Source organism: Arvicola amphibius, chromosome 1, assembly GCF_903992535.2.
Source record: "Arvicola amphibius chromosome 1, mArvAmp1.2, whole genome shotgun sequence".
NCBI lineage: Eukaryota > Metazoa > Chordata > Mammalia > Rodentia > Cricetidae > Arvicola > Arvicola amphibius.
The window spans coordinates 84,139,836-84,151,643 of NC_052047.1; the positions used below are offsets into that span (position 1 = coordinate 84,139,836).

The 11,808-nt window shown below is 40.2% G+C and overlaps 1 protein-coding gene across 3 annotated transcripts in view; it reads left to right on the forward strand.

The window, feature by feature from the left end:
• The window catches only part of LOC119819887 (WD repeat containing planar cell polarity effector), a 271,505-nt gene extending 266,325 nt beyond the window's left edge, over positions 1-5,180 (forward strand). For all 3 annotated transcript variants that reach the window (XR_005286302.1, XM_038338112.1, XM_038338117.1), the window contains one exon: positions 4,983-5,180. Coding sequence is in view for 2 of the 3 variants with exons in the window: in XM_038338112.1 (XP_038194040.1) it covers positions 4,983-5,033 (51 nt within the window). In the remaining variant the exon portion in view is untranslated. The remainder of the gene's footprint in view (positions 1-4,982) is intronic.
• Positions 5,181-11,808: the final 6,628 nt, after the last annotated feature.

Here is an 11,808-nt window from a genome sequence, read left to right on the forward strand (position 1 = left end):
TGTATATGTAGAGGTCAGAGGGCGCATTACAGTGTGCAGATCCCAGGGACCAAACTCTGAGACATAGTGTGTGTATGTGTGTGTGTGTGTGTGTGTGTGAGAGAGAGAGAGAGAGAGAGAGAGAGAGAGAGAGAGAGAGGGAGAGAGAGAGAGACTAGAGTCTGTTGTTTTGTAAAGACATTCTCACTTGAGGATACTATATACTTTGACCATATTTATTCCCTTATTTCCACCCCCTCTAATTAGTCCTCTCCCTAGTCATCTACTTCAATGTTTATATAATACATAACTATGAACAGACATATTATGTTTACAGATTAGACTCCACTAGAGAGAACATGGTCATCGTTGATGACCTCCTGTTCCATCCATTTCTTCATTAATTACATAATTTCATTCCTTTTATAGTTTAGTAAAGTTCCTATCACACTTTTATTATCTATGTATCTGTGAATGAATACCTGGCTGTTGCCTAACTTGTCTGTTCTAAATAGTGCTTCAATATAAACATGCATATTTTCTTGTACCATAACGGACTATATCCTTTCACTAGAATGAAATGCCTAAGGCTATGTACTTTATAAAGAATAGATTTTAAGCCACAGTATGGAAGCTGAAAGTACAGGGTTGGGTAGCCCCATCAGTTCAGCATCTGACAAGGGCTTCGTGGAACACAGTATCTCAATGGCAGGAGTGTATGTGAAGAAGCTGAAAGACAAGACAGACATGGGAGATGGGGTTAGGCTTGCTCCCTTACTCTGCAAGTACAGCACGAGTTCCTGTGGAGAGCAGGTCTCCAGTGGCTTGTCACTGTCACTGAGCCTTACTCTTACAGGTTCCTACAACCTGCTAATGCTTCCAGCAAATCAGCCCTTAGGGGACAAACCACATCTACACCATAGGAATAATGATTTTTCCACATTTTTATCACCTCTTTTCCAACTTCAATTTGATATATCCAACAAGAAATAAAATTGCAGTAGTAATTATACATTTTCTCATGGCTGACACCAGTCTCGAGTGTTTTGGGTGAAGGTCTAGCTCCCACGGGTGCTCTGTGGGTGAGGCTGCTTAGCACCATGTAAATACCTGGGATTCTGGGATTAATTCCCACCGTTGCCCAGCTCAAAAAGAATGAAGCTGGACACGACAATAGTGCAGCTCCAGACTGGGGTTTCTCAACTTGGCATTTTTGCCATTTTGAGCCAAACTACTCTACTGGTTAGTAAAATGAATAAATAGGAGGATGGCCCCAAAATAGAAGGGTTGCTGGATACTGGGAGGGATGTGCAGAGCAGAAGGAAGGTGGATAGTCATGATGACTCGGTGTTCATGCATGCACATCCTACACCTAGTTCTATTCATTTATTAACTAATATGTATTACAAATTATACTGTTTCTAATGATAGGAATTCTGAATGGTTTTCTTCAGCAAGTTAATTTCTATGACAGGAAGCTTATAAAAAGCAGAAAAAAATGATTCTTTTATTTATCAGTGTTTAGAGCAGGGATCATCTAACATTTCCCATGAAGGGCCAAATAGAAAATATTTAGGCTTTGTAGATGATACTGTTGTTACAGCTGCTTTACTCTGACAGTTTACCAAAAAATACCCTTGTGTTCCAATAAAAATTCAGTTATCATAAAAACATTGATTTCATATATGCTTGGATATTTTTGCAAGCTATTTTGAAGTGTAAAAGTGTTTTGAAGGGGAACTTGGATATATATCGTTTTGACTTTCAGGCCTTGCCATGATGGAAGGTAGATTGGAGGTGCATAATTATCCATAAATTTTCTGGACTGAGGTTCAGAGTAATGAGGCAAACTAATTGCCATGAGTTTAAGGTCTACCTGGGCTACATTGTAGGACCGGTCTCAAAATAAAGTAAATCTTTAAGAGCTTGTAGCTTGACTGACAAGATGACTTAGCAGGTTAAGACACTTACAGCCAAGACTAACTTTAGTCCCTGGAGAGGATTGACCCCTCAGAAGCTGTTCTCTTAGCTCTGAAAGTCATCATTTGTTGTAACTTCTGGCTTGTGCCAGGTGTGGTAGTGAACACCTGTAATCCCAGCACTTGGGAATTAGAGGCAGGGAACGCAGAAATTTAAGACCAGCCTTAGCTGAGTTTGAAACCAGCATGGACTATGGGAGGTTTACTGCCACACAAAGCTGTAACTTTCTTAAGGCCATATGGCTAGTTTGGCCACTGTCTTGCTGTTAAGAGCAAGCATGAAATTACATAGTGTTTGCCAAACAACTAACAGGTGCAAGAAGGAGAATGTGTAACTCTGACTAGATAACATCCCAGGTGTAACACCTGTCCAAACCCATACTCATTTCATTCTCCGGCTCCAAATTTGCTCCTCCTGGAAACTGGTGCTGGTTAGATCAAAAATACCATGAGACACTGTTGGTAACATAGAAAATCTGACATAAAAAGACAAGGCCATTCAAGGAAAACCACTGCATCAACTGGCAGGAGGTCCAAATTCAGCTGTAGCAATGCAGCTCTTACCACGCTGTTGAATCTACTTAGCAAAGTCTGGGTGCATGAAAGGAAAAGTGAGCTGGTCTCCCCCACACTGGGTGACAGCCATGGTGCTTGGCAGGTACTTAGTCATATGTAGAAATCAGTTGAGAAACCCAGTACACCCTTTTGTTTTTATAAGTTACTACAAGAATTAACATGCACTATCATTCAGTCAAGGGTTAGCAGTCTCAATAAAGTCGAGGTCAACCTTGCTGCAACTGCAGCTTATATAACAAAGAAACAAAGAAAACCACCAAGTCTCCCATTTTTATCAGGGGCTAAAACGTCATCAGCCTTAAGTCCTCTCTCCACAGAGTTTCTTCAGAGTGAGAAGTAACAGTAAGCACAGGAAAGGTCCATGACTAAGAACATTCATCACAGGGTTATTTATAAAAAGAAGTAAGTAGAAACCACATAAACTTAATTTAAAAGGAATGGTTAAGCAATAGTACTTGATGGAATAAAACTCAAGACGTTAAAATCAAAGATCATGCATCCAAATTCCAGCTGAGGAAATAGTTTAGTGGTAGAGTGTTTCCCAGGATTCAGTCCCCAACATGACGTGTATGTGTGTGTGTGTGTGTTTAAAATAATTTCATTTATTAAAACATATGTGGAAAGGTACTGAAAAAATATATCTTAACCATATATTTGCATTTTCTAAATTGTATTTAATGAGTATTCTTTACTCTTAATAATGTTAAATTATCAAATATAAAATACCTTATTTTGTTAATCTTCAATGCATCTGCCTAAGGTAAAACAGGTACCAATTAATGGCCAAAAGCAGTGGTTCTCAACCTGTGGGTCCCAACCCTTTAGAAATTGAGACCCTTTCACAGGGATCACCTAAGAGCACTGAAAAACAAATATTTACATTACAGTTCAGAACAGCAAAATTACAGTTATGAAGTAACAATGATGAGAATTTTATGGGTGGGGACACCACAACATGAGGAATTGTATTAAAGGATCGCAGCATTAGGAAGGTTGAGAACCTCTGTCCTAAAGTTAAGTTTTTAAGAACCAGATGGATTTTAAAGCAAGAACTTCAGAAGAAGAAAAAAATTTCTAAGGAAACCCTAGAATCACTGGGGAGAAAGAACAGGAGAGGGGAAGGAAGGAAATAGAGAAAAAAGAAAAGGGAAGAGAAGGGGGAAAGAAACAGTCAAAGCACACAGAACTTCTTAGGGAAGCAACCTGGTCTTCCAGCAGCCAAGTATAAATGCAGTCTATGAACAGCTTCCCTTAGTCGAAAGGACTTTAATATAGAACTTAACCCCCCGCCCATTCACGGTGCTCCTAGCACATGCTAGACAAACATTCTATGACACTCAAAAATCATTTTTAAATATCCCTACCTCAAATTATTTTAAAATAAATTATTTCCACCTGAATTTTAAGAACAATATGTTCAATTCTGACAGGAGCTGGTGAGTGCTACAATCCTACTCCATGTCTTTGTTATTTCAATATCAAGTAGCCTACAGTATTTTTCAAAAAACATTCCCACTGTTTATTTTCAAGTACAATTGCCCATCCGTATCTTATCTTCAAGCAGCTTTAATTTTAGACTTCTGTCATAAAATCTTTGCTCTGAAGTTAGTAAGGTTGGAGGGGAGCCATGAAAAGAAAACAAGTTGAAGAAAGATGGGATTCTCATGGTATTTCTTTACACCTTCATAAAACAAAAAGGCATATAACCTTTACTGTTTTGTGACCTATGACTTTAAATGTCACAAACAAACAGTTAAAATAAAGGCAAGATTTGGACAGACATGTTAGTTAGGTCTGAGGAGAGGCCCAGTGGCTAAAGCACCTGGCCAGCAAGCATGGTGACCTGAGTTCAGATCCTCAGAGACCACATAAAAGCCAGGCAGGCATGAGGGTCACATAATCTCACCACTTAGGAGACAATGAGAGGGATCCCAGGGGCAAGTTGAACAGATACATTAGCCAGATTTGGCAAACTGTAAGATCAGCGAGAGACCCTGCCTCGATAATGGAAGTGGGGAGCATTGGGGGAAGCAGCTGCTGTCAACTGCAGGCCTCCTCATGTGCATATACACACATGTGCACACCCTGCATACGCCCCACATACGTGCACCAAAGAGAAGTGTGTGTTCTAGGAAACTTGAAAGCACGCTGAGGCGGAGTCACAAATGATGCCTGTTGCTGGAAGCAGCTGATGCTCCACAGTCTCACCCTGTCCATCCTCCATCCCCTTTTATGCCTCATGCATTAGTTCTGATTCATTTTTATAAATAGCTATGAAAATTGTAGCCACTGAGTAATATAAACATGAAGGTCCACTTACATAAGCACAGCACATTTTTATTTCATTTCACTGTCTTAAAATACTTAAAAATAATAATAAAGATATGAATGTTAAGTTGGTATTTTACTCTGAACGTGGCTTAATTATTTTTATCTGTTTACTTACAGGACATTGGAGATGTTGGTTCTCTCAGAATGGTTCATTTTGGTTTGGTGTAAATCATTTGAAATTCCAAAAAGAAACCTGATGTAGGAAGTCCTTCTGTATGTGCATTGATTGCTTTTATTGGTTGATGAATAAAGAATCTGCATTGGCCTATGATAGGGCAGAGTAGAGCTAGGCAGGGAAAACTAAACTGGATGCTGGGAGAAAGAAGGTGGAGTTAGGAGAAGCCATGTAGCCCTGCCGGAGACAGACGCCAGACGGAACCTTGCCGATAAGCCACAGCCACTTGGCAATACACAGATTAATTAGAAATGAGTTAAATTAAGATGTAAGAGATCAGCAATTGAGAAGCTAAAGCTAATAGACAAGCAGTGATTTAAATAATACAGTTTCTGTGTGGTTATTTCTGGGCTGAGCAGCCAGGATAAAACAAGCGGCTGCCTACAACAGAAACCTGCCTTTTTTTCATATCTTTTATATTGCCCTGATATAATACAAATCTCCACGTATGGATTTTAATAGAAGGAGAGATTGTACATGCAGCACAGCATAACATTAACAAAGTGACCACCCAAAAAAGTCCTTAACCACTTATTTCCCTATATAACCACTTATTTCCCTATATATGTGTACTTCTTAAAAGTCATAAACTATACATCATTTGGAGCATCAGAGGTAGAATATCTAAATCTTTTTCTCCCTCATCTTTTAAGTTTTTTCTCCTTTGGGGGCTGAAGAGATGACTCAGCAGTTAAGAGCACTTATTCTTGCAGAGGACCCAGGTTCATCCAGCACCCATGTGGTGGCTCATGGCTATCCATAACTCCAGTTCCAGGGGATCCTGTGTCCTCTTCTGACTCCTCAGGCACAGATACATGGTGTGAGCAAAAACACCCATACATATATAACAAAATAAATCTTTACAAAAATTCCTTCTTCTGGTCTTATTTATATTACTAATTTATTTGTTTACATTACTAATTTATATTATTAATAAAATGTTTATTAAGCAAAAGTTTGTGCCCAGAACTACTGAAACAGTCATCTCTCCATTGCAGCTTCTTGCCACAATGAGCTGTTCTGGGTCACACTCCGTCACTCACTGCCCTGCAGGGGCAGGGACTCAAGGCCAAGAGCCCCCCTCCCCAGGAATGCAGCTCTGCCTTCTCTCTCACACACCTCAGGACCACCTGCCCAGCATGGCACTGTACCAAGTGGGCTGAGCCTTTCCACATCAATTATAATAATCAAGAAAATGCCCTACTGGCCTGCAGAAAGGCCATCTGAGGGAGGCATTACTCAGCCAAAGTTCATCTTAGATAACTCTAGCTTGTGTCAAGTTGACAAAAACCAAAACCAATCATGACACCAACTTCACATGTCTCTGGAATAATTAACTCAAACATAGTAAACTAAATTTAGTCACAAGAATCTAGTGTGGGGAGATGACTCAGTGATTGAGAGACCTTGCTGCTCTTGCAGATGAACTAAGTTTAATTCCTAGTACACATTAATAAACTGCATTGGGATTAAAACATTTTAAATGATTTTTGTTGTTTATGGAAAGACCAAGTAGCCAAAACTATGATATTATACTTTCTTTTACTATGATTTTAAATGTTAGTAAAGGAGTTAAAGTTATACCAGTCTAGCATATGGGCTGAGTTAAAAGACATTTGGAGGAAAAACAGTAGCAAAGAGCAGTTATGAAGAAGCAACAAAAATAATTTTACATGAGGAACTGTATCAAAGGATTGCAGCATTAGGAAAGGTGAGAACCACTGCTGTAGAACAAAAAGATTTAAGCATACTCAAGAGGAGTAGAGAGTAAGAAATAATCAAACTGAGGGCTGAAATCAATAAAATAGAAGCAGAAAATACAAAGAATCAATAAAACAAAGAGTTGGTTCTTTGAGAAAATCAACAAGATAGAAAACCCCTTATCCAAACTAATTTTTTAGTGAGGCAGAGACAGAGAGAATATCCAAATTAACAAAATCAGGAATGAGAAGGGGTGATGTGGGATTCCCCTCTGTATGCTATGAATATTTTTATTACCACTGGTTAATAAAGAAGCTGCCTTGGCCTTTGGCAGGGTAGAATTGGTGGGAAAACTAAGTTGAATGTAGAGAGAGAAGGACTCAGGGAAATGCCAGTCAGCCGCCAGCGAAACAAGACATGTAGAAAATGAGTTAATGCCGCGGCCACGTGCTACTACATAGACTAATAGAAATGGGTTAATACAAGGTATAAGAGCTAGCTAGAAATACACCTGAGCCATCAGCCTAACAGTGTGTAATTAATATAGTTTCTGTGTGATTATTCGGGTCTGGGCAGCCAGGAAAAAAAGTGCAGTCTCTGTTTACAAAGGGGAACATAAAAAGACATGCCAAGGAAATTCAGAGAATCATGAAGACATACTTAAAAAAACTATACTTCATCAAGTTGGAAAATCCTAGAGAAATGGATAATTTTCTCCATAGGTACCACTTACCAAAGTTAAATCAAGATCCAGATAAACAAATTAAATAGACCCCTAGTAAAATAGAAACAGTCATTATAAACTCTCCCAACCACAAAAAGCCCAGGGCCAGATGGTTTTAGCACAGAATTCTGTCAGACTTTCAAAGAAGAGTTAATGCCAGTACTCCTCAAATTATTGCACAAAATAGAAACAGAAGGAATATCACAACATTCATTCTATGATGCTACAGTTACCCAGATGCCCAAGCCACATAAATATCCAAGAAAGAATTTCAGACCAATCTCCCTCATGAACATAGATGTAAAAAAATAAAATACTTAAAAACTGAATTCAAGAACACATCAAAAAGATCGTCCACCACAATCAAGTAGACTTCATCCCAGATATGCAGGGATGGTTTATTATCTGAAAATCAACAAATGTAATCTACCATATAAACAAATGAAATAAACCACAAGATCATCTCATTAGATGCAGAAAAATATTAGACAAAGTCTAACACTCCTTCATGATAAAAAGTCCTGGAGAGATTAGAGATAACAAGGGCTATGCCTCAATATAATAAAGCTAGTTTACATCAAATCTACAGCCAACATCAAATTAAATGGAGAGAAACTCAAAGCAATTCTACTAAAATCAGGAACAAGACCAGGTCTACTCACTCCATAATTTCAGCAACTCCACATCCAATAGAGGTGTTATATATTAAAGCACAACAGGAAGGAGTCATGCCGTATAACAGGGCTCACAGGGGAGATTTACTGGCAGAGGAGAGAGGAGGTGTAGCAAAAGGGGCAGAGACCGGTCTCTGGGGACAAGAATGGTGAAAGAGAAAGAGCCAGGCAGTGGACCAGGCCAGCCTTTTATAAGGGAACATAGCGAACGTGTACGGGGTACTCTTAGTGGCTGCAGCCGAGGATATATTCTGTCAGGACCCAAAGGGAGGCCAGTATAGATGCCTGAATACTAACATTCCTCCCTTTCGTTTACTATAAAAAACGTGAGGATCTTGGCCATTCTTACAGGTGTCAGATGGAATCTCAAGAGTTGTTTTGATTTGCATTTCTCTGATGACTAAGGATGTTGAGCATTTCCTTAAGTGTCTTTCAGCCATTTTAGATTCCTCTGTTGAGAGTTCTCTGTTTAGGTCTGTACCCCATTTTTTATGGATTATTTGTTCTTTGTATATTTTGGACATTGGCCCTCTGTCTGATGAGGGGTTGGTAGAAGTGCAAACTGGTCCAGCCCCTTTGGATATCAGTATGGCAATTTCTCAGAAAATTATGAAACAACCTTCTTCAAGACCCAGCAATACCACTTTTGGGTATATACCCAAAGGATGCTTAAACGTACCACAAAGACATATGCTCAACTATGTTCATAACAGCATTGTTTGTCATAGCCAGAACCTGGAAACAACCTTAATGCCTCTCGACCAAAAAATAGATAAGGAAAATGTGGTACATTTACACAATGGAGTACTATACAGTGGAAAAAAATAATGACATCTTGAAATTTTCAGGCAAATGAATGGATCTAGAAAACATACTGAGTGAGGTAACCCAGACCCAGAAAGACAATTGTCATATGTATCACTCATAAGTGGCTTTTAGACATAAAGCAAAGAAAACCAGCTTACAATTCAAAATCCCAGAGAACCTAGACAACAATGAGGACCCTAAGAGAGACATACATGGGAAGTAGAAAATAACAAGATCTCCTGAGTAAATTGGGAGCATGGGGGGCATGGGAAAGAGTAGAAGTGAAGGGGAGACAAAGAGAGGTGAGCAGAGAAAAATGTATAGCTCAATACAATCAATTTTTCAAAAGAAAAGAGGTTTAAAAACAAACTTGAGGAGTTAGAATGGGGTAGCAGGTAAGGTGGGGATGAGGACGCTGTGTCTTGAGACTGCTTCTTGCTGCCTTAGCCGCCAGGGAAATGCAATTCAAAACTACTTTGAGAGATCCCATCATAACGCTTGTCAGAATGACTAAAATCAAAAACGCAGGTAATGGCTCATGCTGACAAGGATGTGGAGCAAGAGGAACACTCCTCAATTGCTTATGGAAGTGCAAATTTGGATAGCCACAATGGAAATGAGAATAGTGGTTCCTCAGAAGGATAGAAATAGATCTAGCTATAACCACTCTTGGGCATATACCCAAAGACCACTTCATCCTACTACAAGGACACTTGCTCAAGCATATTCATTGCAGCTGTATTTATAATAGCCAGAACCTGGAAACAACCTAGATTCCCTCAACAGAAGAATAGATAAGTAAAATGTGGTGCATTTTCACAATGAAGTATTGTCCGACTGTTTAAAAATGACATCATGAAATTTGCAAGCAAATGGATGGAACAAGGAAAAAAATCATCTTGAGTGAGGTAACCCAAACCCAGAAAATAAATGTGGCACGTATTTAGTTATAAGTGGACATTAGCAGTAAGGTAAGTGATAACCAAGATATAATCCATAGATCTGGAGAGGGTGAAGAGGAGGAGTCGGGGACACATGTATCTCCCTGGGTGGGGCACTCGAGGTGGGTGGGGATGAGAGGGGAGAGTCAGGTGAGAGGAATGGGAGGAATAAGAGAGTGTAGGGAGAAAATGGCTGGAATTGGGGTCTTTGGGTGGGGAGGGGGGACTAGAAACCTAGGGCAATGGAGACTTCCTGGTATCTGTGCAGGTGATCCTAAGGAAGACTTCTAGTAATGGGACATAGAGAGTCTCAACAAGCCATCTTTTGACACCAGGTGAGGCTTCCCGTGGCATGGCTGGGTTGCATTCAATTGAGTTTGTGGCCAAGGAGACCAATTTGGAATTCCCAAGTAACCCAAGCTATTGCTAAGACTAATGGTTGCTCTCTGCAAACTGGCAGTAGGGGGCCTCATTGCTGGGGACAACACCCACAGAACTCATTGACATGGAGAAGTCAAGCTGGTGCCTACATGGAGCCTTTCACCTTTATGTTCTAGTCTCTTTCGTGAGGGAAAGTACTCTGCAGGCAACGGAAAGCAAAATGTAGAAACCAACCCAGCCACAAAACCTTTCACCTACAATCTGTTCTGCAATAGTGGCACAGAACTTGTGGGAATAGCCAATGTCTGATTTGACTTAAGGCCCACTCCACAAGAAGGAACCTGTCTTAGTTTGGGTTTCTATCACTGTGAAGAGACACCATGACTACAGCAACTCTTATAAAGAAAACGTTTAATTGGGGTGGCCCACTTATAGTTTCAGAGGGTCATACCATTATCATCATAATGGGGAACATGGTGGCATGCGGGCCAATGAGGTGTTAGAGAAGTAGCTGAGAGTCCTACATCTTTTAGGCAACAGGAAGACAACTGAGACACTAGGCAGTATCCTAAGTATAGGAAACCTCAAAGTCCACCCCACAGTGACATACTTCCTCCAACAAGACCATACCTACTCCAATAAAGCTACACCTCCTAATAGTGCTACTCCCTATGAGATTATGGGGGCCAATTACATTCAAGCTACCACATTTCACTCCCTAGCCCTCATAAGTTTGTAACAATATTATAATGCAAAATTCATTCAGTTCAACTTTAAAAGTCCCCATAGTCTATCACAGTTTCAACAATGTTTTAAAGTTCAAAGTCTCTTCTGAGACTTTGCAGTCTCTTAACTATAATCACCTGTAAAGTCAAAGTCAAAAAACAGATCACATACTTCCAACAGATGACACAGATATACATCACCATTCCAAAGCACAGGGAAGGGAGCAGAGTGAAAATCCTGGACCAAAGCAAGACTGAAAACCAGCTGGGCAAACTCCAAACTCTGCACCTCCATGTCTGATGACAAGACACTCTTCAGATCTCTAAATCCATCCAGCTTTGTTGGCTGCAACACACTTCTTTCTCTTGGACTGGTTCCACTCCTTGTTAGCAGCTTTCATCAGCAGGTATCACAAGACTCTGGCATCACTAACATCTTGGGATCTCCAAGGCAATCTAGGCTTCTCCTTCATAGCTTCATGCAATGGCTTCTCTAGGTCCCCATACAGGAATACCCCGGACACAGGCCTGACTTCAGTGGCTTTCCTTAGGGGCAAATTCCATAGCCCCTTTCTTCTATCCTTAATTCCAGAACTGTGTGGCTGAAGCTGCCAAATTCTGCTGCTTACTGGGGCTGGAATACGACCTGGCCTCAGATTTAGAGATCTGCCAGCCTCTGCCTTCCCAGTGCTGGGATTAAAGGTGTGCCCCACCACACCCAGCTCTAAGCTTTTCTTTAGTTTCTTAAGTTGGAAACTTAGCTGAGTGGGATCTTGCCTTGAGGTCACCGTTCCCTTTATTCCATTTCTTATCTG